Source organism: Apodemus sylvaticus, chromosome 21 (assembly GCF_947179515.1).
Source record: "Apodemus sylvaticus chromosome 21, mApoSyl1.1, whole genome shotgun sequence".
Lineage (NCBI taxonomy): Eukaryota > Metazoa > Chordata > Mammalia > Rodentia > Muridae > Apodemus > Apodemus sylvaticus.
The window spans coordinates 4,691,815-4,719,306 of NC_067492.1; the positions used below are offsets into that span (position 1 = coordinate 4,691,815).

General features: G+C 50.9%; 1 protein-coding gene across 2 annotated transcripts; it reads left to right on the forward strand.

Moving 5' to 3' along the window:
* Window positions 1-1,169: 1,169 nt before the first annotated feature.
* On the forward strand, window positions 1,170-27,006 carry C21H1orf198 (chromosome 21 C1orf198 homolog). Of its 2 annotated transcripts, none has more exons than XM_052166614.1 (4): window positions 1,170-1,582; window positions 12,222-12,272; window positions 23,183-23,707; window positions 24,838-27,006. In XM_052166614.1, exons 1-4 carry the CDS (start codon window positions 1,250-1,252, stop codon window positions 24,892-24,894), a joined length of 966 nt encoding a protein of 321 aa, XP_052022574.1. In that variant the 5' UTR covers window positions 1,170-1,249; the 3' UTR covers window positions 24,895-27,006. The 2 variants fall into 2 exon arrangements, with proteins under 2 accessions (XP_052022574.1, XP_052022575.1); XM_052166615.1 differs by lacking the exon at window positions 1,170-1,582 and adding an exon at window positions 4,884-4,985.
* The last annotated feature ends 486 nt before the right edge of the window (window positions 27,007-27,492 follow it).

Consider the following 27,492-nt stretch of genomic DNA (forward strand, 5'->3'; position numbering starts at 1 on the left):
GAATTTTCCATCCTCTTCAGTTTGTTTGCAGTCAGCAAACCTCCCGGAGTTCTTGTGATTTCTGAGATTCCAGGATTGGCTTGGCCATTTTTGGAAGTTTAAGCTTTTGGGTTGTCCCCTCCCTTAAACTGATGGAATACAGGCTCTTTACCATGTCTGCTGACTAGAGTCCTTTAATTCCTGCTTAGGACCGTGAGTGATGTTTAAAGACAGAGTCCTGAGATTTAATTGACACTGGTGGGTGTGGGGGGCGCTGCTTCACAGTGGCAAGCATCTGAAAGCAAAGGTTTTGAGGGTTTGAAAAGGCCTCGGTGTGTAGCTCTTCCGAAAGGGGAAAGACCTCTGGAGCTTCAGGGTACTTCCCTCACATTGCGTGCAAAACAGGGTTTTCTTTCTGTGGGGATAATGGTAGTGAGACACTTTCACTATATAACCCAGGTTGGCCTAGAATTTGTCACGAGTCTCCGGCCTAGGCCAGACCAGTGCTAGTACTACAAGCTGCTGCTTCCATGCCAGGCTTAGAAGTTTTCTTGTAAGACTGCCAGAGGCGCGAGCCCAGCCTCTTGGTTGACAACTGATGGGTCAGTGCCCTAGCCTGCCCCTTCATCCCCCCACCCCCACCCCCACCCCCGGCTCAGTGTGGTAGACAACTCAGTGAACAGAGCATAAACCTGAAAATGCAATGAATGCCTAAGAGTGCAAAAGAGCGAAGAGGATTGAGAGCCAGGTTGGGCACGTGCAGGAAGAAGTTTCCTTTGTCATCAGTGCCACGTGGCGCCATGGCGGTCTTCGCCCTGAGTTAACCCCTGTACTCATCTCCAACCACGGCGCCTGCACTGGGGGACTCCGTAACAGCCCCAGAGTTGCCCTAGGGTCCCGGAAACCATTCTACAGAGGAGAAATTGAAGGGCGGTGACAGGAGGAGCTCGGGGCGGAGCTACAGTGGGGGCGGGGCCCGAGTGGGGGCGGGGCCCGGGTGGGGAAAGGAACTCAGGCTGGAGGCGGGGCTTTAGGAGGTGACTAGGCTCAGGGATGATTCGCGGTCCGGACCAGTACCCGATGGGCCGTAGGCGGTCCGGAGGAAGGGTGTCCGGGGAAGGACTCGGGGCGGTGCTCAGCCAGGGGTGGAGGAGGGGGGCTCAGCGGGTGGGGTAGGGACAGCGCTCCGGGAGGAGACGGAGGCGGAGCCCCGGGGCGGGGCCCGGGCGGACCGGGGGGCGGTGCTAGGGCCCGGACGCGCGGGCCCGGCATGGCGTCGATGGCGGCGGCGATCGCGGCCTCGCGCTCGGCCGTCATGAGCGGGAACCGGCCGCTGGACGACCGGGAGCGGAAGCGCTTCACCTACTTCTCATCGCTGAGCCCCATGGCCAGGAAGATCATGCAGGACAAGGAAAAGATCCGGGAGAAGTACGGGCCCGAGTGGGCGCGGCTGCCGCCCGCGCAGCAGGACGAAATCATCGACCGCTGCCTGGTGGGGCCTCGCGCCCCGGCCGCCGCCGACGCGGGGGACCTGCGGGACCCGGAGCGCTTCCCCGGTCTGCGCGGGCCCACGGGCCAGAAGCTAGTACGCTTCGGCGACGAGGTGGGTGCGGCGGGACCGGCCACCCAGGGCGGAGTGGGCGGCGAGGGGGAGTTCAGAAATCTCCCGGAGAAGGGATCTTTAAAGGCAAAGTGGGAACAGTAGAGAAGAAACCAGCGAACCTGGATGAGTTTACGACTTAGAGCCTCAGTTTTCTGGTGTGAAACGGGAATAATGTCCGTAGTTCCTGATGATCAGACACTCAGTGGCTGGCATGTGTTATGTATGAGGACCTCAGTGGGGGAGGTAGAACTGCCAGGCACCGCCGCCATAGGGTATGTCTCTGGTAGACCACAATGGAGAGAGTGTATTTGGGTGTGACGTGTGAGCCCCGGTTCCCACCCAAACACTGTGTAAGTTTAGATGCCTCCAGCAAGCCTGATTATCTAGCCTGGGCTCCAGACTCTGGGGGAAGAGAAAAACCTACTAGAATGCTCCAGGCTGACCTGCTCTTAGGCACTGAGGCCCAGGAGTCTGCGCTGCTCAGAAACCTAGTGTTTTACTAAGAGGTGGTTTCCTTGTAGTCCTTTGTGCCACCAGAGTATGGACTTGGTACCTCAGGGACTCAACTTTGTTTTGGAACACAAAATCAGTAGCAGCTAGAGTTATGAAAGTCCATTTGGGTGGGGGCGGTTTCCTAGGAGGCAGGGAGGAGAAGCTAGAAGAGTTTTTTTGGTTTTTGTTTGTTTGTTTTGTTTCTGGAGAAGTTGTGCCAGGTGGAGGGAATACCAGTTATGAGATTTCAATCAGATTTTTCAGGCCTGGTGTCCGGCGATGTTTGTTACCACAGATCGCTTGTGGCCAGGGAACTGTGAAGGCAGAGCTTCCTTCTACTCTCCATCCCATTTGAAACTCTTGAGGGCTTTGCCAGGAAAAACAAGGGTGTGGTAGGAGATGAAAATATAAGTCTTAAAATATATTCCTGGAGCTGAAACATTTCATTGTGAAAATATGCATCTCTATAAAGACGTGGTCGGAGTTTGTGCTTGGATCTGCGTGGTGAGCAGGCAGGCAGTTTCTCTTTGGCAGTGTTTTAGGTAAATAAATCCAAGAGGAAGCAGCCCTGTCCGCACTTAACAGATGCTGGAGATTGGATGTCACTGGCCCTGAGTATATCAAAAAGCCAAGCCACATTAGAGCCAGGGTCATTGACAAGGAGAGGTGTGGCCAGTTTTCTTTTCACCCCATCTCTCATCTGGTGTCAGTCTGCCCTGTTTCTGCATTCCCAGACTGGTGTGTTTAAAGCAAATACGGTAAAGACTTGCCATGCGTGTGTGTGTGTGTGTGTGTGTGTGTGTGTGTGTGTGTGTGTGTGAGGATCTCTAACAACCAGGAAGCCGAGGGGGTCACATGCTTGTGATCCTGTGCTGGGAGGTAGGGTTAGGCAGATCCCTGGGGATCAAGTTCCAGACCAATGAGAGAGATCCTGTCCCCAAAACAAAGTTAACATCATCGTAAGCGAAAATTCCGAAAGTTGACCTCTGACCTACACTCACATAAACATTTGCACCAAATGAAACTTTGTGAGGAGGTAATCCTCATGCCTTTCAGGACCACCCAACCTGAGTCACAGCAATGCCAAATGGGCAGAAAGCACACCTCTGAAGTCTATGACCTGCTTCAGCCCAGGCGGTGAGAGTCAAGCCAGCCTTGAGTCTTAGGAGCTGGTAGGACACCAGTCGGGGTGTGTGCTTTTTTCTGTAGTAGTGAGAGGTTTAACCACACAGGGACCACAAACTCCACTAGTTTTAGGGAGAGGTTGGCATCAGATCAAAGTCAGGGAGTGGTCTCATTGTTACACCCCAGAGGTCATTCATGTAGGAGGACCGGTGTCTAGCCACAGCGGCTGACATGGGGGTATAGTGTAGGGGTGTGACTCCCAGCTAGGTGATTTGACATCCAAATAGGTGACCCCAGATTTGAGCGGAAAACCTCGAGACTTGATTGAGTAGGGTACTCCACCCTTCGATCCCCACTGATGCGCTGCCAGGGCTCCTCAGGCTTTTCTCCTGCCCCAAAGGACGCTGCCTTTCGTTGTGAATAAACTTTTGTGCCCCTCATAGGCAACATCTAGTCAGTCTTTCTGTCATCTACTGTCATTGTTTTTTCATATCATCCAGTCATTCTTTGGTCTTTCAGGAATAAATAGGGTCCTAATTACACACTGATGTCACAGATCTTAGTGGCCCTTGGTATAGTGAGGGGTTCCTTTGCCTATGTGCATAAGGACAGATGCAGCAACATGGCACCTGTGTGTGTGTGTGTGTGTGTGTGTGTGTGTGTTTACCCTGGTCACAAAACTGGATGACTTGGACAGAACTCAGATCCCCTCATTGCCTTGATTATTTAACCTGGTCCCCTGTAGAGATAGTGGTCTCTGCTTTTAGTATTGATGGCAAAGGAGGGATTGTCAACATTTTAGCTACTTTGGGAATCAACTATTTCTCTAGGCTTCCTGGATTAGGGTCCGTAAGTGTCTCCTCTCCCCCATTAGCTTTCCCTGCCGTATGAGCTGATTTAATGGAGATGTACAGAACTCGGTCTTAGACAAGGCTGCTAGTCTCCTTCCCCGACTCCAGTGTTGCCTGTATCCTCCACTTCTGCTCTGCAACAGCCAAGAAGAGGGCTTGGCACCCCAGGGCCCAGGTTCAAGTCTGGCCCTGTCAGCAGCAGGGTGCTACTCTGGCGAGGCATAATGTGGAATCAATGGTTTTGCATCCAGGACCCTGGGATGCCTCTCTGCCTTGTGGATTTTCTTGAGAACATTGAGGCCTTAAGGCCCTTTGTATGGATGTTTTTATCAGTCTGGCTGCCTCTTCCTTCTCTGAAAGGCGTGTCCTTCGAGCAGTAAAGGTCTGGGAACGGCTTTCTTTAGGAGATGGAAAGTTCAACTGAGAAGGAATCACCTGTGTACTCTGCTGTTAACACAGGAAAAAACCCCAACAAACTCAGAAATCTGAATTTCCAGGACTCTGTTGCATCTATTTCCTGTCCCCAGCCCCAGCTCCTGGTCACACCCAGAAGGATCCAAGTACACTGGCGAGTTCTGGGTTTCCAGACCCTTGCAGAGAGATGCTGGGAGCTCCTACGGTGCTGTGTCTTGTTTCTTTGGTATCTGCTTGCCTCTGCCACCTCTCCATGAAGTGGGTGGGGCTGGGCAGCCGAGATGGTGTGGGTCAGCCAGCTCCGCAGCCCTTGACCTGGATTCTAGAGGCTGGATTTTTAAGACCCTGGAGCCAGATAGCTCCAAACCTCACCAGCAGTTGAGGAGATGAGCTGCCTCACACACACACACACACACACACACACACACACACACACACATGTCCTGTAGGAGCCTCAGGCCTTCCCAATGCTTTCAGCCCTCTCTGCTTGAGACCCCTCCTGGAATTCTCCTTTCTATTGGGTAAGTTTAGCCAGATGCTTAACTTATGGGTCTGGGACATGAGAGGGCTTTCTTTCTACTCTCACTTAACAACAAAAAATTATTTCTTTTTACTCTCTCTCTCTCTCTCTCTCTCTCTCTCTCTCTCTCTTTGTGTGTGTGTGTGTGTGTGTGTACTCGCACACACTTGTGCAGAAGCCAAATCTAGGGTGTTTCTATACCTATCCACCTTGCTTTTTGGGGTGAGTCTCTGTCTAGCTGACGGTTCACCAGTTCAGCTTGGAGGGCTGGCCAGTGAGCCCCAGGGACCCTGTCTCTGTCTCCCCAGTGCTGGGATGATAGGCGTATACTACCATGCCCTGCTTTTACTCTAGTACTGGGGAGTGAGCTGGGGCCTCACGCTTTTGTAGCAAATGTTCTCCACTGAGTTATGTTCCTAATTGAGCCTTTTGGGGGGTGGGGTGGGGAATAGCAATTTGAGAGTTGATTTCTCAGTATTTTGGACTTGATTTTTTAAGGAAGGTGGAATGTGCGAATCACCACGCCCTCCTGTCTAGCATATCCAGTGTGTTTTAGAAATGAGGACGAGGTATATTTGGTGTCCTGGGTTCCTCTGCCTGGGCCCTGTGATTGGTTGCCAAGCTAGGACTGAGATCTGTCCAGACGCAGCTGCACAGGCTGTGAGGGGAGGGAGGCCCATCCCGTCCCTCCTGCTCCCCTTGCAGATTGATGGCTACCCAGCCTGATAGCTTGGCCTGGTGCCCGGAGCTGAGCCAGCAGACCTGGCTCCCTCCTAGGTGCCTCCATTGCCGGCTTCCCTGGGAGGTGACCCAGTGGCAGTCTAGAAACTGGTTTTGCAGAGAAGAAAGGATCAGTTTGCGCCATTCAGGGAAGGCAAGAAGCACTTTAGCCGGTCAGAGTCATCTTTTGATTGACAGGAATCACACCCTAACTAAGAGGTTCCCATAGTGCTGGAAGAGTGTAGCCATTCCTCAAATAATGTAATGAAATGATCAAAATAAGTAACAGAAGTGAGCTGGTGGCGTTCCTGCTAGTCCTTAGACCCCCCTCCCCCTTCCAGTCTAGTCTGTGTTAAAGACAGCCCTAGCCCTGACCACACCCATGCTTCTGAACTTGTATCTCTAGTGGCGTGTGTCCCAAGCTAAGTCGGGAGGGCTTTCTGTCTTCGGAACTGCAGCTCTGAGCTCCCAGTTACGAGATAAGTACACTGCAAGCCTCCGTACAGTGCCATTTCTCAAAAGTGTGTGGGCAGTGGCCACAGATAGGCAGTTGGCTTTTTGAAGGGCATATTTTAATGGTTCTTTTGAAGCTCCCATCCTCTTTATTTTTCCTGTGCTGGAGAGTCAACCCAGAGCTTCCTGCAAGTGCTCTGCCGCCCAGCTACAGCCCAGCCCTTCCCTTTTCTGAGTTTGTTTTGAGACAAGGTCTTGCTAGGCTGCCCAGGTTAACTCGAGGCAGGGCTTGAATTTAGAATCCTCCTGCCTCAGCCTCCAGAGTAGCTGGGATTATAGACCCGTGCCACCATGCTGGGACTGACGGGGCTTAGCACTGTGGACAGCAGAGAGAATGATCACCTCCTTCCTTCGTCCCTTTACTCTTTTATTTATGATGCTGGAGATTAAACGCAGGGTCTTGTATACACCGGGCAAACTACCATGGAGTCACTTACTGCCACAGCCTCATTCCTGTTTCTTTTCTTTTAAATTAATTGTGTGTGTGTGTGTGTGTTGGAAAGTAAACAGTCCTTATGGGTCGTGAGAGTTAAGCCATACATTGTGGTCTGCTTTCTGGTCAGGGTGCATACAGTGGGCAGTAGGGACTAAAGTTCTGAAACATTAAACATGTTTTTCAGTGGTTAGTGTGTAATCTCCAAATGCCAGGAAGAACAAAGACAGCCCTTGCAGGGCTAAGGAGGCACTCCGCAGCTGTCTTGGAGAGGAGCATGGAATTAGTCCACTTCAGGCCGGGTGTGTTCCTACAGGACCTTTGCACACAAGATGGCTTTACACACCTGCTCACACTATCTGTGATCTGTTTCCCAGGAGACTTGGAATCACACACTGCAATCTGCCAGGTTGGCAGCTCCCAGTCAGTGATTAGCATCCTCAGCTCCGCACCGTCTTTCCAGGACCTTTTTATTGCAATGCAATATGCATAAGCAGAACTTGCCGTCCCAGCTAGTTCTTTTTCTTTTTTAAGAGAGGGTCTCGGGAAGGTAGTGGTGATGCACACCTTTAATCCCAGCGCTCAGGAAGCAGAGGCTGGTGGAACTCTTTGAGTTTAAGGCCAGCTTGCTCTATGAGCAGATTCTAAGACAGGCAGGACCTTATCGAGACACCCTGTCTCAAAAAACTGACAAAATAATAAAAGATAGTTTCTCATGATTACCAGGCTATCCTGGAGCTCACTGTAGCTAAGGATAGCCCTGTACCTCTGGTCCTCTGACTTCTGCTTCTTGAGTGCTATGATTAAAGGCTTGGCTCCAGCCGTGTTTTGTTTAATTTATAATTTTTATTATGGCTATGCATGATATATGTATGTGAGCATTCATGTCACATGTGGAGGTCATGGGAAGCTTTGTGGAGTTGGTTGTCTTCCTTCCACCTTTACATGTCCTGGAAGGATTCATTCAGATCTTCAGCCCCAGCCACTCACTGTCCTGCCCAGCTAGTTGTGTTACTTTGAAATGAAACTTTGTATTCATTAAGCAATAAAACAGTTACAGCTTAACAACTGCCCATCCCCCCTCCAGCATCTGCTTTCTTTCTGTCACTGTGATATTTCATATTGCATGTAGATGGGACCATAAAGCTGTGTTTATTCTCGTGTCTGGCTTATTACACTTAGAAATGTATATCTGTATTGCGCACGCAGCAATTCTGCTTTCCTTCCAAGGCATATATGTCAAGAGTTTACAGGCAGAGCAGCCGCACCCGTGGCGGTGGTGGTAAAGCTAGTTTTAGCGCTTGTGTCTGGCTCTTGCCTCTGCTTTGAGGACCAGCAGGGTGTCCTGTGTAGACCTCATCCTGATGGCTGCCTTCCAGGTGTTTCTGTGGCTTCATAGGTCTGTCTCTTATGGCTTCTGCTCTGCTTTGGCTATTCTGACTTGGTGATGTGTGGTAAGCATAGCCTTGTGCTGTGTTCCACAGAGGGCCAGCTGGACTTCTAGTGTCTTTGTCCCTTTCAGGCTGGATTCTGACTATGAGGGTAATGGTTGGCCAGAGTGAAGGCCACCTGGTTGTCCTGACGTCTGAGGGACATACACTTGCGTGTGCGTGTGTGTGTGTGTGTGTGTGTGTGTATGTGTGTATGTGTGTCTGTGTCTGTGTCTCTGTGTGTGTCTGTGTGTGTGTGTCTGTGTTGCTTTTGCTGTTTCAGGTCTGGGAGCCTGGGAGTCAGGCCAAGGGCTTGTGAGCAGCCCCAGATTGAGAGTGCATGACCTTACCACAGGCCTCTATCTGGCCATATTTTGGTTGCCTCCTGGTTACTATGGAAATAGAAGAAGCACTGTATATTTGTGTGTGGGGGGTATCCATATATGTATGAATGTGTGTGTATCTGTGATCATATATGTGTCTGTATGAGTGTATCTGTGTGTATGTATGTATCTGTGAGTATGTGTATGCTTGTGTGTTTATATGCAGATGTATCTGTGTGCAAGTGTCTAAGTATCTAAGCATGTCTAGGTGTGTATGTCTGAGTATGAGAGTGTCTGTGTGTAGGGGTGTGTCTATATGAATGTGTGTCTCTGTATGAGACATCTCTCATAGACATCTCTTGATCATAGTATGAGAGTGTCTATGTGTGTCTCTATGTCTGTGTATGAGTGTGTATCTATGTGTGGGAGTGTGTATGTGTATGTCTGTGTGAGAGTGTATCTATGTGTGGGAGTGTGTATGTGTATGTCTGTGTGAGAGTGTATCTATGTGTGGGAGTGTGTATGTGTATGTCTGTGTGAGAGTGTATGTGTGGGAGTGTGTATGTATATAGGAATGTGTTAATGTGTGAGAATATTTCGGTATGGGAGTGTGTCTCTGTGTGCATGTGAGTGTATGTGGGAGCAGGAACTGCTACTTTGAGATTCTGCTTCCATTTGTGGTGGCGGCCTGGGAGCCTGCCCTGGTGCCAGCACAGTCTATGGCCAAGGTGTTGTCACTGCCGGCTGACTATAGCACCCCTGCCGCATTTTTGTTTGGCAGATTTATTTTTGCTAAGTGCTTTATTATTTTTTATGAGCTCAGAAGTACAAAATCCAAGGAATCTGCCTCGTATGTTTCTTACTGAAGCAAACAAAAGAATGTAGACCTCTCAGTGACCTCTTACCGCCTGCGACCCCCATGGAATTCCAGGGAGCGACCCCTGGGGCTCTGGCCCCACCAGGCACTGGCCTGACCTTTGCTTCCTGGAGGCCTGCTGGCAGTTGCCTCCCGCAGCCCCAGCCTCGACTTATCTCAAAGGGACTGACCTTACAGGCTCAATAGAAGTCAAGAGTGGGGTGGGGGGCGACACACGAATGGTTTCAGCTTCCTCTGTCTGCTGACGTGGCTTGGGCTGGCGCCTCAATGGAGACATGTATTAGCCAGACGATCCCCTTCACCTCTCCCACAGTCACATGGAGAATAAACAGCATCTGCCCCACTGACCTGCTTCCCTTCCCACTTCAGCCTTCCCGCCTCTGAGAGCACAGCATCCTGTCCCAGGAGCCTAGGACTCTGAGACTTCGGGGCCACTTCACTCACCATCCTCATCCCCAGAGGCCTCCAGAGAGGCGGACATGCCCCAGCCGCAGCTGTGGCTCCCACGCATTGACTCACATTCCTCCAGATAGCCATGGCCATTTTTGGAGGGGCAGAATTTAGATACTGGAAGTAACTGGGATTTAACTGAAGTTCCAAAATGGAATGCATGTAGTGACCTTGTTCTCATTTTTAGAAGTTTTTCCTGACGACTGTGTAGTGCAAAATAGACCAAGAGGTCTGGAGAGACAGACGGCTCAGTGGTTAAGCACACTTACTACTCTTGCAGAGGACCTGAGTTTGGGTCCCAGCACCCATGTGCGGGTGGCTCACAATGTCTGTGACTCCAGCTCCAGGGCAAAGTGACACCTCTTCTGACCTTCACAGGCACCTGCACTCATGTGCATGTGTATGTATACATAGACACACATACACATAAATATCTTTTCAGAAGTCAGCAGAAGTTAGTTCTGGCGCCAATATCTCCAGCAGATGTTGCCAGATGTGAATTATCACTATGCAGGACCAGTGGCTATTTATGGTGGACTGTATCAGCTGTGTAGCTGAGGTGCATTTTGGCTCTCTTAATGCCTCGCCCCATTTACTGCTGCGGCACACACAGGTCTGGGGATATTGTCTGTGTGTGGTCTTGGCATAACGTGTATCCAAGTGAACAGGCTTTTGCTGCCGTTAGTGCGCAGCCCTTAGATACTCTGCACACCCACCGGAGCACAAGTGTGCAGACCCTACTGCTGTGCCTGGCCCCTAGCCCCAAGAACCTCAGATGGGATAGCCCATACTACACAGCCACCAACTACTCATCCCCCAGTGTAAGGGACTTTCACTGTAGCAGCTTTATAATTGGTGCCTCCATCCCAGAAGACCCAGGGCTCCACTTCCCACTCTGGGATGTTCTGGAGTAGGTGTGGGGGGGCTTTGTGACTTGGGGTATATGAGGACCTAGCTCCTGCAGAGGTTCTGAGCTCACAGCTGTGGGACTTGGGCTTCTCCGGCTCTGGGGATGGGCAAGGGAAAAGGCTTACTGTGTCACTGTGCCTCATGAAGCTTGGCTTCCTCATTCTCCCATTCTTAGGCTCAGGCTGTCAACTGCCCAGAGCCACCATGCCTTTGTTACTGTGGTTCTTAATTGGACCTCAGCATTCCTCAGCTCAGCAGGCCTGCGCCTAGGGAAAGCTGGCCTGCAGCCTAGATCCTGATGCATTTGCAAGCATTCTTCAGGGGTCCCTGCTATCTGTGAGGCCATTCTGAGCAGGGCTCTGTCAGCATTGGAGGAGGAGGAGGAGGAGGAGGAGGAGGAGGAGGAGGAGGAGGAGGAGGAGGAGGAGGAGGAGGAGGAGGAGGAGAAGCAGCTATGAGCATAATAATTGTGTTGGAGCCAGGTCACCTGGCTGCTAGGTGACAAGGGACATAATTTATTGGGTATTCCATAGCCATGGAATGATACAAATCCCTGGAGTCGTTTGGGGACAGTGGAATATGAATGTAGTATTATTACTCTCAGTTTTCATATTCTACTGGGGGTTTTAGATATAACCCTGTTGGTAAAGTGCTTGCCTAGGACGCATAAAGCCCTGAGTTTAATTCCCCAACAGTATGGAAACCAGGCACCATAGTATATGCCTGTAATCTCCGGTTCTCAGAAAGCAGAAACAGGAAACTCAGGGTTTCAAGCTCATCTTTGGACTCATAATGAGTTTGAAGCCAGACTGTGATATAAAACTTTATCTAAAATAAAAAACAAAAAATATTAATAAGAAGGTAAAGTATTTTGTTCTATTTTCCATATTACCCAGGATGCCCCATGTTTTAGACCATGGTGCTCTCTGGCAGTAGCAGCCAGGCACAGACAGGCTCTGTGGGAGTGGGGAGGAGGTTCACACTCTTTTGTCAATCTGGCAAACAGGACCTACACGCTCAGGGTCAGGGTCCAGCGACTGCTCGGAGGAGTTCTGCTGCACTGTGTGAGCTGAGTCAGGAGCAACCTCAGCAGTGTTCCGTCTCAACTCTCATTGCCTTGATGCTTTGTGCATTGATTCTGTTACTGGGCCTTTCATGTGGCCAGGAGAAGCGTTCTTAGCACAGATTGCTAGATTTAAAAGGGTATGTAAGCTCCTCACAGAAGCAAGGAAACAGGTTCAGAAGGCTGTGTCCTCACCCCAGATCACACAGTTGGCTCTGGTCGGACTGAGACTTGACCCTGTCTTTGCAGAGAATGGTGTCTATTCCATTTCCTGAAGCTCCTCCCCTGGGTTGAGTCCACTGAAGTCTCCCTGGCATTCAATAAGACGCCATTTTGGCAGGAGGCACCAGCAGCTGGGGCTGCACAGTTTCCAGGGTTGGCCTTGTCAGACACTGACACTTGAACTTTTGTATAGTTCAAGTTGTCCTGTGTGGGGGTCCCTCCTAGCTCTGGATGGATGTCTATATAAGAATTGTTGGAATTTGGGCTTCAAGTCTTATTCTTGAATTTTTATTTCAGGACATAACTTGGCAAGATGAACACTCGGCACCATTCTCCTGGGAGACAAGAGTAAGTTGAATTAACTTTAGATGTATGTGTCTATTTTGAAAATATATGAGTATCTGTACCTTTTTTTTCAACATTTGATGGGTGTGAAAGGGTATGTGCTGTTTTAATGACGGGCTACAGTCAACAGCCTGTGTTGGTAGGGCAAAGAGGGACTTTGGGGAACTGAATCTCCATGTAGGTCTGTCAGTCCCACAATGTCCCATCGTATCTCTGAGGCCCGTGGGTTCCCTGGTGAATGCCAGCCTCTGGAGTTGCCCTGTCAGGGGACTTCTCCTTCTCCATACTTTAGCACTCATGGGATGGCCCCTGAGGCAGCTCAGAGCCCCTGATGAGGTGACTTTGGTTGGTTTGTGTTCATGTACACATACACAGACAGCTGGACACATGGAACCCGATCCTGGTCTTCCAGTCAGTCACGTATGGGTTGCCATCACCACCAGAGAGCATCGAGTTCTCTTCAGGGCATGTCCCATCTCCCCTGTTGTTCGGGAGAAGCAGCAAAACCACAAAGTAGCAGGTGTCCTATAGCCGAGGAGAGGTGAAAGGCCGCAGTTCTCCAACTTCACCTTTCAGAATGGTTTTGGTGGTGCAACAGAAGACACAGCTGTGTGTCTTCACGAGCTTCCACACACAGATAGTTTAAAAGCCTTGTTTCTTAGGTTTTTACTCTTCCCTACTGCTACTGACTCTAGTCCTTGTCTTAGCTGACCCTGGCACCCAGGGGACTGGTGGAGAGGGAGGCGTAAGGTCAGGAACATCGATGGAGTCCTAGGGTCCTTGAAAGGCCTCTCCTCCAGACCAAGTCTTTGGGTCCACAAGGACTTGGAGGGCAAGGACACCTGCACCACCGGGGCCATAGATCGCATCTAGTACTTGGTGCCTGACCTAAGTGGGGTGAGGCAGTCTTGACGCTGATGTGGTGACATTTGAGGCTGTACTCATGTTTGAGGACACAGGCAACATTCACATAAACATGTTTGCATAGAAAATATGGAATCCTCCAGCCCTCCATACCCCACCTTATGGATCATAAATAGCCTAAAGAAGTTGACTTCTGTATCACAGGTCTTTGAGACTGAGACTCAGCATGCAGCCTGGGCTAGCCTCAAGCTAATATCCCTCCCTCTGCCTCACTTCCTCAGTGCTGGGATCACAGGTGTGTCTCCGTGCCCAGCCCCTGTAGGGCTTTTAAAATTCCTGCTGTACAGTATCAGAGAACTCAGATCTGTAGGATAATTTTGGAATTTTAGTTTCTTTCAAAAACACAGAAAAATAGAAAGTGCTTTTGTTTTAATCCCAGGTGTGGGATATGGGGCTGGTTTAGGTTATTCACAGCAGGTGACTGTGATTTGCCTCGTGCTCTAGCAGAGGTATGATTTTTGCCAGCTGCAGATAGTGTGATTCTGGGGTTGTGTGACATTTGGAATTCTGGGGACTTTTCAGAGGTTGTATAAATTCTAGAGCCCTGAGGGGCAGGGTGGGTGGTTCATTGATGGTAGTGGTGGTTGCAGTAGTCATTTGCAAAGAAGAAAAAAGCAGAAGGAGGAGGAAGAGAAGGAAGAGGAGGAGGAGGAGGAGGAGGAGGAGGAGGAGGAGGAGGAGGAGGAGGAGGAGGAGGAGGAAGAGGAAAAAGAAGAAGAAGAAGAAGAAGAAGAAGAAGAAGAAGAAGAAGAAGAAGAAGAAGAAGAAGAAGAAGAAGAAGAAGAAGAAGAAATAATAATAATTAAGACATCCTGATGGTGAAGATCAAACTTGCCCAAAGGAACCCCACTCCCCTAATCAGCAGGAAGTAGTCTAATAATAACGCTGCCCCCTCACCGGCCCCTGGGTTTACTCAGGGATCTCTTTCCTTTCCTTTTCTATCCATTTATCTCTCTTATCTAGTGTTGGGAGGTTGAAAGGAAGAAAAGGGGTGGAGTAGGGTGGAAGAAAGAAAACCCCAGAAAGTAGCAGATCAGCTACACAGACCTGCACAGTTCTGGGTACTGAGCTCAGTGTTGGGCTTGGTGGCAGGTCACTCACTCTTCCCTCTGAGTTCTCTCAACAGCGCTTCCTTCCTTCCTTCCTTCCTTCCTTCCTTCCTTCCTTCCTTCCTTCCTTCCTTCCTTCCTCCCTCCCTCCCTCCCTCCCTCCTTCCCTCCCTTCCTTCCTTCCTTCCTTCCTTCCTTCCTTCCTTCCTTCCTTCCTTCCTGTCTGTCTTTCTTTTTTCTTTTTTGAGAATAGTTTCCAAATGGCTCAGGCTAGTCTTGGACTCCTAGGGTCCTTGAAAGGCCTCTCCTCCAGACCAAGTCTTTGGGTCCACAAGGATTTGGAGGGCAGGGACAGCTGCACCACCCGGGGCCATAGACTGCATCTAGTACTCGGTGCCTGCATCGAGTACTCGGCAACCCTCCTGCTGCAGCCTCCCTGGTCCCGGGCCACAACTCCTGGCCTGTTTGTGTTTGCAGGACTAGGGACTGAACCTAGAGCCTCACAAATACCAGGTGAGCTTGCCGTTGGGCTGTATCCACAGTCTAGTTTTTATTGATTCTGATGAAATGCACATAATGTAAAATTTACTAGCTTAGCTTTCAGAGAGGGGAGGCATATTAGGCATTGAACCTGGGGGTTCACACATGTTGAGTCCTGCCACTGAGCTGCACCTCCTGCCCATTGACTGGTGTGTGTGTGTGTGTAGGTATGTGTGCTGTCAAATGGATGTGTATGCATGTGTATATGCATGTGTGTGTATGTGTGTGGTCATGCATATGGAGCCCGTGTATATATACTGTCAAGAGGATGTGTGTGTGTGTGTGTGTGTGTGTGTGTGCTGTCAGGTGAATCTTGTACAGGATGAGTGCATATGGAGCCCAGAGGCCAACTCAAGTTTGGTACTTGGGTACCACTCACCTTTGTTTTGAGACAAGGTCTCTTGGTAGCTTGGAACTTGCTAGTGACCCTTTGGATCCACTGTCTCTCCTTCCCTGGGACCAGAGTAAAAAGCAAACACACACCTCACTCGCCGTTCTGTTTTGTTGTTCGATATCATTTCTAATTATGTGTGTGTGTTTCAGTCCGTACACACACGTGAGTGTGAACGCAGATACCTACAGAGTCCAGAAGAGCTTCTTAGATCCCCTGGAATCCAAGTGACAGGCGGTTACAGGCTGCCCAGTGTGGGTGCTGGCATCCAATCTTGGGTCCCCTAGAAGAGCAGTGTGCTCTCCTACTCAGCTTTGGAGACATCTCTTCAGCTCCAGTGTTTTCTTTCTTCAAACATGGGTTCTGGGATCAGATTTAGGTCTCTGCTCTCGGGGCAAGCACTTTGCTGATTGAGAGAGTCCTCCTGCCACAATGAACTCCTTTTAGAAAATGTTTGCACATGTGTGTGCATGTGTATGATTTAGTCCATGTGCGAGCAGGTGCTTACAGCAGCTGGGAGGTATTGAACCCTGCGGGGCTGGAGTTACTGTGGGTTGTGAGCCACCAGACACATGTCCTGGGGTCGGAACTTGGAACCTCTGAAAAGAGCAGTCCACACTTATCCGCCGAGCCACCCATTCAGCACCCTGTTGGCCACTTTTGAGTGAGCAGTTCCGTGGCATTTAGTACCCTCGAGTGGCCGTGCCTCTGCTCCCCTACTGTCATCTAAGCTATGGAGCACAAGATGTTTTGCTCTTTGCATACATTGTAGGGTAATTAGATCGGGCAAATGAACATATCCAAATTTTCCATTATGCAAGACACATCCCTCTACTCTGACAGTAACTCCAGCACCAGCACACACACACACACACACCCTGCACACCCTCACAGGGGCACGGTCACCACTGAGATCTCTTCCACTCTGTCAGCTTGTCAGGCAAGCAGGGGAGTGGGAGTGGGGTAAGGGGGTGCCCATGGGATCACTGCACTCTTCTCTCAGGATCCTGTTTCCAGAGGAAAAACCCCAGCACCCAGAAGGCCCCAGACTAGGAGAGAGGAAGGAATGGAGAAGATTCCTTGCATTCCCAGGCTGCCTGGGCTACGGACAAGTTGGAGAATGTGTGGGGAGGCTGGACAAGCAGGGCAAGGCCCTTGGGACCCCATCCCCAAGGTCCTTCTCCTCCCAAGCTGTCTGGCGTCTGTCTCTGTCTTTACTAATGTTTAGCTGCCTGTTTGAGGTCCCAAGGAGGGTGAGGGGAGATTCTTGATTTCCAGCCCTTACCCCAGAGGAGAAAGCACCCGAGTGAGCACATCCACATCCACACCAGGACATCCTCCACCCTCCAGACTAGGCCCTTCCCCATGACTTACATGCTCATCCCAACTCCTCCTTCCTGTCCCCTGCCCCGCCCCCGCCTTCAGTGAGTAGGTCAGATAGCCATCTGGTTGGAGAACGGAGGAGCTCCTGGTGGCTGTGGCTCGTTGGTGGCACTGTCAGTGGAGGACAGAGGGACTGCTTGGTTCTAAGCCATGGCCTCTCATGCACCCCCTCAGTGTCAGTCAGCTTCTGAGGGGCATGGCCCTATAGGCTGCCCCCAATCCCATCACAGCTCCTCCTACATGGTTGGGGCCCATGCTTCTTCCTCTCAAAGCCCCCTTTCTCTGCTTGGTGTTTAGCCTCTCTCCTTCCTCCCCTGCCCCTCTCTTTCCCTCGTACCTGTCCTAACACCCTCTCCCCTAGAAACTTAGACCTTGGTTTGTGGCCCTCTGCCCTAGCCCCTTCCATGTTTTCCTTGTGTTAGACTATTGTGCACTCCTTTGGTGCAGTGGTGCCAGTGCTGCCCCTGGGACACCGTGAAGCCGTCAACCCCCTCACCACAACCCTGTCTGTCCTTCCCTACCACAGTGGAAGCGTACCATATCCCATTTCTGACTGTCCCAACCATACCCATGCCAGGGCTGTGCTGGGCACGGGGTACAGCATCTCTGACTGTCCATCCATTTGAAAGAGGCAGCTAAAGCCAGGGAAGATGAACAGGGAAGTTCTCTGCCTAAGTTGTACTCCCAACATAATACTGCCCATTCTCTTGAGGGACTCGTAGATGTCTGTGTCCCTGTCACAGGTCTGAGGGCTAAGACTTCTGTCTGTAACATTGACTCCTACGTACCCCTTGGCTCCTCCCTGCCTGCCACCTGGGGCTTACGATGACACTGAGTGTTGCTGCCCTGGAGCCTGACTGGTGGGTGAGTATTTGCCCACCTCAGGGCATCTAAACAAGAGGCAGGTGTGCTTCTGCTCTGGTCTGGGCGAGTGCCTTGGGATGTGAGGTGGATGGACTCAGGCACTGTCCAGCTGTGTCCCAAGCTGCGTGGTCACGCTGGCTCATTCCTGTGAGATGCCCCTTGGCTCATTTTGTGATTCTTAAAGCCTTCTAGACCCTCTCCTCCCCTTTCTCTTTGGAGGGCAGGAGAGAGGAACACATGCTTAGCGTATGGCAGACTGTTGGGGAGTTCTTCAGACTCTGACTGTGTGCCCGCAGCCTTTGTCTTGAGTTTAGCTTGGCTGGCAGCTGCCAAACCAAACAGTCCTTTTTAGTGGCATGCACTCCCTGCTGTGCTGAATATCACACATTCCTCTCCAGTGAGTGGGGCATAAAAATAGACGCTGGGCTCTGTTGTGGTCTTGCTGCTTTTAGAATGGATAGAGCCAGCTGAGCCCTGGTTCCCCACATGGGCTGACTGACCAGGCTGTAGGGAAGTCAGGAGCCCTGGGCATGCAGAGCAGGTGTGGTACTGCCAGGAGCTGAGGAGATTCTTGTCTTCCTCTTCTGTTTCCGCCTCCAAGATCAGAGAAGGTGGTCAGTTGAGCTCTGACTCTCTCTTCCTGCAGCCCATGCCATGACCGTGACCTAGTGGCTGCTGTCCCTTCCAGTTATCTTCTATGTAGTGTCCTTCTGCAGGGCTGGCTCAGCGGCCTGGGCACTGAAAGAAGTCCACATGACTTCCTTCCCATTCCTAAAGAAGATGTGTTTGGAAAAGCAAGTCCCTGGCACGTATGGTCTTCCTGGCACCTTGGCCTGTGTGGGCCCCGGGGGCGTGGGGGGAATGGCCTGTTCTGGCCTTCAAAACCAGTGCTGTCTGGAAAAGTCGGGTGAGCTGCCATGGTAGCTCTTCTGTTGAGAACGGAATAGCTGAGTCCATGCCCCTTCATGTCATTTCCATGGGGAGTTTCCCATGGTGCCACATACGTAACACATGCTCCGTCAACTGAGACTTCTGGACTGTTCTCCCCAAGTCTGTGGTGTGAAGTCAGCTGACTTCTGTGTCAGGGATTGAGGTATGAGTGGCTGTAGTCAGCCTGGGACAGGAATTATCAGGTTGTATCAGTAGCTGTGAGAGACAGCTATAGAGTCAGTTTCCAGCAAGCCGTGAGGAAACCCCAGAATAGGGAACTTGGGCCCATTCTTTGGTTCCTCGGCTGAGCCAACATAGTCAGGGACAGAGACCAAGCTCTCCCCTCCTGTCCAGCTGCTGGATGGTATTTGAATATTTTCTCTTCTCATGGGGGTCAGTGAGAGGTCCTTCACCAGCAAGGAGGAGGTTGGCTTGTTAGAGGAGATTAGTCACACTTTATGTGCAAAGTTAAGGATGAAGAGAACTCAAGGAGGGCTGGAGAGATGGCTCAGTGATTAGGCGCACTGACTGCTCTTCAGGAGGATCCGAGTTCAATTCCCAGAAACCTCATGGTGGCTCACAACCATCAGTAGTGGGATACGATGCTCTCTTCTGGTGTGTCTGAAGACAGCAATAGTGTGCTCACATACATAAAATAAATACATCTTAAAGAGAGAGAGAGAGAGAGAGAGAGAGAGAGAGAGAGAGAGAGAGAGAACACAAGGAAGGGGGGCAGATGAGTTAGGATCTGCTGGTTCCTCTCCCTTCCCCCTCTTCCCCTTCCTCCTCTCGCTTCTTTCCCCTCCTCCCCTTCTTCCTTCTCTAGTGCTCCCCCTTCTTGCTTTTTTTTTTTTTTTTTTTTTTTTTTTCCTGGTATAGAGTGCTGCTGTGGCTTGTTGACCTGGTAACTTCTATATAGCCCAGACCAGTGTCAAGCCCAGGGCAATCCTTTTGTCTCTGCCTCTTGAGAATTAGGAGTATAAGCAACAGCCACAGTACCCTGCCTTCTCTTTTTTTTTTTTTTTTTTTTTTTTTTTTTGGAGACAAGGTCTCTGTTATGTAGCTCTGGCTGTCTTGGAACTCATGCAGAGACCAGGCTGCTGATCTCAAATTCACAGAGAGCTCTGTTTGCCTCCTGAGTGCTCACATCACCATGTTTTCTTGTGTTTGCCTCCAGAATTCCAAAGTGGGTAGTTGCCTCCTCCTGGTAACTCGCCACTTCCAAGTTGCCCTGGGAAGCTGCAGCGCACCTGGTCGTCCTCCAACCCCCCAGCTGACAGGAGCAGCTGTCATTTAGGCAGTGATACAACCTCAGACTCCAGTCCTAGCTTCCCTTCTCAGTCTCTGGCCACCCACACGCCAGGATGCTTGGCTTTGCAATCCACAGTCTTGTAAACAAAGATCCCAGCAGGGGGTCAAAAAAAAAAAGCCTGGGTGTGTCAAACCATTTTTGTGTTGTGTGCCTTCCTCCACAATTTCCAGATCAAAGTCAACCCATCCCCAGTCTCTGACCACTTCCAAGCTATTTTTAACAGGTTGCTTACTTCAAGAAACTGTTTTGTCTGTGTCTTCGTGCCCTACCAGGGAGTTTGGGCACTGGCAGTGTTCAGAACGCTATACCTAGAAATGAACCCGAGGCCGAGTGAGTCGGCACATGGCAGTAATCTCATGATTCAAGAGGTAGAGGCTGGGTGACCCAGAGTTCAAGAGAAGCCTCCACAGCATAGAGGTTGAAGCTACCTTGGGCTATCAGACCCTGTCTCAAAAAACAAAACAAGAAACAAACACAAACCTATAAAGTTAGAGCAGATTATGAATGAATACAGGTGGGCTGTGTGATGCACAGGACACTGCCATTTCCACGGGCACTGTCCTTACGGGCACTGTCCTTGGTAGCCTCTGACGGTTCAGCCCTGGAAGGAGGCCTCGGAGTCTCTTGTTCTCGACTGAAATCCCAACGGCAGGGTCTCCTAGTAGACTAGTGACCCGGGCAGCTAATAACTCTGCTTCTCCAGTTTTCCTTCTTTGTTTCCTTGAGGGGAGTGCTGGCGGCAGTCCAGGCCAGAACTGGCAATCCTCCCTTGACCTGCTGAGTTCCCCAGGAGCCCCAAGCGTACAGCACTATGCCCAGCCTGGCCTCCACATCCTTGTCTGTGCCACTCGCCACATTAGAGCCCCTCAGTCACCTGCTCTTGCTCACGGCCATGCTCCCATGCAGAGCAGAGGTGTGTATGACTGCTTCTCCGGATGTCGCAATTCTGGGAGACCTAGGCATTCGGTTTGAACTTGTGTTCTTCATCTCATCATCCAAGTAAAAGGTGCTAGCTGCTGACTTCACACTCAGGTCCTGAGCCTGCATCTCACATGGAAGAAAGGTTGTGGTCCACTTTCTCCTGAGGTCCCTGCCTAGGGAGGGGAACCACAGTAGTCTTATAATTTGTAAGAATATATGCAAATTCGTGACACATTCCAGGATTCCTACCCGCTTCCCCGGCCTTGCAGTGCCTAGGGCAGGTTCACTGAGGAAGACCTGTGCTAGGGTTGCCCAGCCCTCTGACCCCGTTGTTGGAGCCAACCCTCTCCTGGAGTACGATCTTGGAAGTTTCAAGCTCCTAGTTTGCAATCCCTGCCCCTTCCCACTTCACTAAGAGGCTAGACAAGGTGCTTTCAGGCCACTATGGTTCTGCTATTCAACGCCTAACTGGCTAGGGCACAGGAGGCCTAGCTATCTTTTTTCTCCTTCTCCTCTGTGCTTTTGTACAGTGTCATGGTCTCTTTTGAATTACTATTTTGTGTTTCCCTCACACAAAAAAAGAAAAAGAAAGAAAGAAAGAAAGAAAGAAAGAAAGAAAGAAAGAAAGAAAGAAAGAAAGAAAGAAAGAAAGAAAGAAAGAAAGAAAGAAAGAAAAAAGAGACTGGCCCATTTACCAGATGATACCATATGTGTCCCAGGGTTTTGTGAGTCACACAGGTTGAAATGACCAACTCAGTTGGCCAGAAATGACTCCGATGTACAGCTGGAGCTTAAGACACAGAGCAGCTGTGTAAAGCAGCAGGAACAGCGTGTGTCTGAAACTACTCACGGGGAATTTAAACCCTTGCCTTCGATATTTTGTTTCTGAAGCCTGGGGACAGTCCCACTGGGGATAGTTCCAGGGACTCCAGCTGCAGGAGTGAGGGCCAGCAGGTGTGAACTGCTCATGAAGAATGTGAGGTAGGTTGTAGGAGATGTTGTCGGGGCCAGGAAGATGGCTGTCGGCAGGGTCTCTCCCTGCCACAGTGACAAGCGCTTGCTTTCCCAGTGCTGGTGACGTACAAACAGACAAAACCTGGGGCTTGCAGGCCAGCCAGCCTCTTAGTGAGTGTCTGACCAGAGAGAGACCCTGTATCAGGAAACAAGAAAGCCGTTAAGAGAATATTATTCTTAGGGAAATGTGAACAAATGTCAGTTCAACCCAAATAAGAAACCAACCACAAACCAAAGGAAGGATACCACCAAAGTCCAACTTGGTGAACCAGTGTGTTTTATTGGGGATGATTTGCAGGAATACGGATTGGGGGGTCACTTACAGGAGCAGAAATGACTCAATGACAGATGCAAAATCCCTCCCCAGCATGGGTGACAGCTCACAAAGCTGGAAACTTGGAGCACACCACACAGCTGAGCTGAGCAGGCAGCTCAGCAGGTTGGAGCGCATATCTTCCATGGAGCTCAGTTAGTCTGAGTCATGTCTGCTTGTCCAAAGCACGTCTCAGCAATCCTCACTGCTTATGTGAGGGAGGAGCCTAACTGTGAATTTGGTCAGTTTCAGGGATTTCCTAAGGCTATTGAGTTGCTTACTTCCTGAGTCTCAAGAAGATTCCTTCCAAGAGGAATTTACTATACAACACTGGCATCTGAGGGACACCCTTGAAGTTGTCCCCTGGACTCTACACACACACACGCACACGCACACATACGCATACACACATATACATGCATACATGCTCATATACACATGTGCATGTACACACACATACATGGAGGTTGTGAAGACCTGGATGATGCTCAGGCTGCACTGAAGAACTGACACCCACATCACAGACCTGACAAGACCACACCTAACACGTATGAGAATATGGCATAAAAATGCAGTTATGGGGTAAGGGGTTATGATTGATGTTTCTGGGCTTTCCTCGACTCTTTCCCAGCTTTATACAATATCATTTATTGTCTTACTTTTACAAGAAAGTGGTACACAATGGTGCCGACGCGATGGGGAGTGGACTTTTCAGGACTGATTTTGAGATCTCGAATGGTGAGTTCCCCAGAGCAGGGAATACATCGCCTGCAGTTGCCTCTTCCTTAGTGGAAAGCTCAGAATCCTTGCCAATGATTTCTGTGAGAAGCACTCAGTAGCAGCGGTTCAGAGGCTGCCATGTTGGCAGGATGCGGGTCAGGAAAGTGGTCGACCCAGGTGCTCAGATATGAGATACGGGCTTCACTCACCAAGCTCCCCTTTGTTCTGAGTGTTTGCTGAGGGAAGCAGGACTCTGATGCGTTCAGGACCCCACATGCTCTTCCTTACCTGCCTGCAGCACCCGCTCAGGAAAGGCCAGGACTGTGGTGGGCCCAGCCGTGTGCTCTCAGAGTCGACAGGGGTCCTTAGCCATTGCTGTGGTTCTGGTCTTAGAGCTGCTCAGGGTTGGTGGTGATGGGGCCTGGCCTCATAGCTCCTGATGTGTTTCAGCGTCTGAACATACGTGAGGAAGAATGTGTGTGAACCAGACCTCTGCCCCAGGCTCTTCCAAGACTTGGTCTCATTTGTCTCTCTTTTCTGTCTCCCCTCCAGAGTCAGATGGAGTTCAGCATCTCCTCCTTAGCCATCCAGGAGCCCAACATGGCCACTCTGACCAGCGATACCAGGCCTCTGGCCAAGGCTCCTCAGGGCACACAGGGTTCCAAACCTGCCCAGAGCAGCAGATCCTCCAGCCTGGATGCCCTGGGACCGGCTCGAAAAGAGGAGGAAGCCTCCTTCTGGAAGATCAATGCTGAGCGCTCGCGGGAGGGGCCTGAGGCTGAGTTCCAGTCCCTGACACCCAGCCAGATCAAGTCCATGGAGAAGGGGGAGAAGGTTCTGCCAGCTTGCTATCGCCAGGAGCCCACCACAAAAGACAGGGAGGCCAAGCCTGTGCCACAGGAACAGCAAACCCTCCCCAGTGTGAGCGCAGAGCAAGAGGCGCCCCAGTTGGTGCAAGCCCCTGCCAGCTTGCTGCCCAAGGCTGCCCCCACTGAGTCCCCAGAGAAGCCACTGCCTCCTGCCGCCCAGCAGGAGGAAGATGATGATGCTCTGTTCTCAGAGCCTGCACTTTCGCAGGTGGGTGATGTTGCCAAGTTCACGTCAGAGGGTTTTCTGGGGATGTTCTTTCATGGATGACCAAGAGGAGCCCACGGGATGGGACAGCACCAATGTCCCCATGGTCTCCTTCTGAGTTCAATTTCCAGAGCCCATGTTAAGATGAAAAATCTGGGCATAGTGCAGTGCTTACAATCCCAATACTGAGATGCTGGAGACAGGTAGATCCTTGTGCTAGTTGGCCAGACAGCTTAGCCTATTTGGTTAGTTCTAGGACAAAGATAGGTGTTGGACCAGAATGGCTCAGGGACACAGAGGAAGGGCTGAGACAGCTTTAATCTCAGAGACCTCAAAGACAGGATGGCGGGAGTTGGCTATCTCCCCTCCTCCCAACCTGGTGCCAGAAAGTCAGCTCCTCCACCATCAACCCTAGGAGGAGTGTACTGCCCTAGTAGGAATGTACAACTATCAGGCCTCACTCCCTGTTTGACCTTATAAGGTTCCCCCCCCCCGCCCCCCACAGCCCCTGAGTGTGTAGGTGAAGCACCTTCCAACACCCCTGTCCTGGCCAGTTGTGCACAGCCCCATGAACCTTTCCCCTGGAGACCCTGGCCACCTCTCCAGTGGCATAAATCCCCCTTTACCCCACCCCCACCCATTAAACTGAACCAGTTTCTCCGAAGCTGTTACCGGGAATGTGTTCTTTGCCTGCACAGTCACCACCCACCAAGACCTCCCTGCACACCCCTGTCCCTGCTAAGTCCAGCCCTCAAGTCCAGCCCGGTGAGCAGTGGGCCTGGCTACGCCACGGAGAAGCAGACACTGGCTGGCAGATGTATCTCCTCTCTTCATAATGCTGCTCAGAAGCAGGAGGGCGAGGAGAGAACCAGGTTGTTCTTTGCTTCCGGTGTGCGTCTGGAAATGGCACACAGAGCTTTCTGGACTCTGAAGGGCTGGTGTGAGCCGTGACACAATGTCACTTGCTCTGGATTTTGTGCCACTTTCTAGCCCTGAGGTAAATTGAGGTCAGGGCCCCTGAGGCAGAAGTAGCTGCTTTCATCTGGGTCATTTTAAATGAAGTGCTGTGTTTGGGTTGTGTGTGGCTGAAACAGAGGCCTGCATCTTATTTTGCCTCCCTTGTTTCTCTACAGATCAGCTCCAGTAGTGTCCTCTTGAAGACAGGCTTTGATTTTCTGGACAACTGGTAAATGGTGCTACCCGAAACACAACCAGGAGCCCCCAGCGTGGCCCGCCGTGGTGTCCAGAGGAGAAGGCAGCACTGCCTGCGTAGCTTCCTGTTTTCTCTACTCTTTTCTTAGTCTTTTGGAAACTAGGAAATGTTGCCAGGTTTTCCCTGTTTTTGGTAAAACCGAATAGATAAATATGCTATTTTCAATGATTTGATAACAAGTTTTACACGTGGAATTTTTAAACACTAGGAATCCAGTGAGCTTTGTAAATACAACTTCTCTTCTCAACTCCATCCCGCCTTCCCTCCAACAAGGCTCCCTGACCAAGTCGCAAAAAGTCGCAAAAGCGCCTCTTTCTCTTCTCTTCCTGCTGAGGGCTCCTGGATAGATGTGGGCTGTTGGCTGTCACTGTGGAAGACACATCCACTCCGCTCACCTGGTGGCACTCTCCTTTCCCGGAAGCGTCCTTCCCCTCCCAAACTCATAGGAAACAGACTGCAGGCGGGTAGCAGGTGCCCTCTGAGCTGCCCTGGTGACTTACTCAGAGCCCTGATCCTATTTAAAAGCAGCTGCCCGTTAAATCAGATTCCCGTAGTTGTGTATAGAGCTGCAGTAGGTTCCTTGGCTCTGCAGGAGTTCCCTTCGGGAAGTTATTAAAGCCGTCCCACTATTGTCCCAGTCCTGACCACTGTAGGAGTCAGGGTGGTGACAGCTGTGCTAGGCACCCGGGCTCTTCGGGTTCACTGAGGTAGAACCTTCTAGCACGAGGCTCCCAGGATTGAGCATCCTTCACCCCATCTGGTAGAGCTGTACCGTGCAGGACACTCCCCCAGAGCAGACCACATTTCAGGTGCAAGAGGCTTTCCCCGTGGTTCCGGAAGCTTCCCCTTGCAGCCCCAAGAGCTCACAGCAGCAAGGCTGGGTGAGGAGCGTGTGTGCCTCACCCAGAATTTGATGCCCTCTGCCCTCACCGCCCTGCCATGGCCCCTGGACCCTGTGCACCTGCAGGGTGCCAAGCAGACCTGTGAGCTCAAGGTGGCATGGTTTACCTTGCTAGCACTGCATTCTCCTCACCTGAAGCCTTAATCTCCACGAGCCCTCCTCTGAGCGCCTGGTCTCAGTACTAAAAGGTGTGGCTTCCTTAATGTCTGAAGTAGCTTCTGGAATAGTCTGTGTAGCTCCAAGGTAAAGCAAGAGACGACTAACTCCCTGGCCATTCCCCCTCCCCCAGGAAGACATGCCAAAGCTGGACTTAGCCAATACTGGTGCGATACCTGCCAATTAGCTTGTGTCTCGAACCTCCCTCTGTCTCTGGTGGTGCTGGGCTTGCCTTCCTCTAGCAACTTTTGGCAAGTCATCTTTCCACACTCTTTGTAGGGGAGTTGACATAGAGGAAGAACAGAGGCCTGTGCAACAATGTTTTCCTTCCCCACAGGTCTGTGCTCTGTAGCACTGGTGTAGCAGGAGGAGACTCTGGGCTATGTGTAGGCAGCCCCTGTGGCTGACCCTGAGTGACTCTCACAGTGGTGCTTCTCAAGGAGTCCTCTGAAGAGCAGGTGGGAAGTCACAGATGGGAGTCCAGAAGGGTGGATCCTAAAGGACCCAGCTGACCCGGGGATTGTCTCTATCACACTGGCTTCTTGGTCTCCCCCAGGGAATATGTGGCAGTCACCAGGAAATCAAAACTCCATTTACCATTTTCCCTTTCTCCATAATCATGAGGAAGTACATTCATTATTCCTCTCTGAAGCACATTCTTTGGCGTCGCAAGGCTAGTGTGCGATGCTGGACTCTACCACACACCCGGGCTCAGCGCCTGGGAGGCAGCTCCAGGGCTCCGTGTCTTGCTCTCAGTGGCTGTGTCCAACAGAAGCTCTCAGGAACCCAGATTCTACGAGTCTGGTTTGTCCCTGAATCCCAGCCCTCTGGGCTGGACCCAATCCTGTCGGGAGCAGCAGAGTCTGCCTCCTGGCCAGGTGCACTCCCGAGCCTGTATGGGAGTGACCTTCCATTCTTCCCTGTGCCCTCACCTTTGATACATACTTTCAAAAACGTAAACTCTTACTGACAGCTTGTAATTTGGTCCTATTTTATACTCTAGCCTTTAATAAAGCCATTTTAAAAATGAGAGTCAGGTCTGTTTCATTTTCTGGTGTGTTCAGGAAGAGAAGAATCGGGGTGTTGGCAGTTTAATGCCAAGTTCTGTTTCCTAAGAAGATGCAAAGAAATATTTGCTCACCCTAGATAGGTCACTAACAGACCAAAGAGAGGAGTCCATCCAATTCTACTTAGTGAGCCACTGAGTTTATTGGGTGACTTACCAAAGTGGTCCCTACAACCAGAAGGTCCCCTTCTCAATGCGGTGGGTCATCTCAGAGCTTCACCACTGAAAAGTCTCCAGGTCAACCTCTCCCTCTGTATTCTAGCTCCACCCAAGCTCATGTGCTCTCAGTGGCCGTGCCCAACAGAAGCTCTCAGGAACCCAGACTCTACGTGTCTGGTTTGTCCCTGAATCCCAGCCCTGGGCTGGATCCAATCCTGTCAGGAGCAGCAGAGTCTGCCTCCTGGAGGGAGTGGCGACTGGAACTTTAGTTTGACCCTTTGACATGACCTCAT

What these genes read in the sequence shown, in the direction of transcription:
- C21H1orf198 (XM_052166614.1), top strand. Translation starts at nt 1,250, where the DNA reads ATGGCGTCGATGGCGGCGGCGATCGCGGCCTCGCGCTCGGCCGTCATG. An exon ending in TAGTACGCTTCGGCGACGAG is followed by an intron (nt 1,583 to 12,221) that starts GTGGGTGCGGCG and finishes TTTTTATTTCAG; the next exon opens with GACATAACTTGGCAAGATGA. An exon ending in CATTCTCCTGGGAGACAAGA is followed by an intron (nt 12,273 to 23,182) that starts GTAAGTTGAATT and finishes TCTCCCCTCCAG; the next exon opens with AGTCAGATGGAGTTCAGCAT.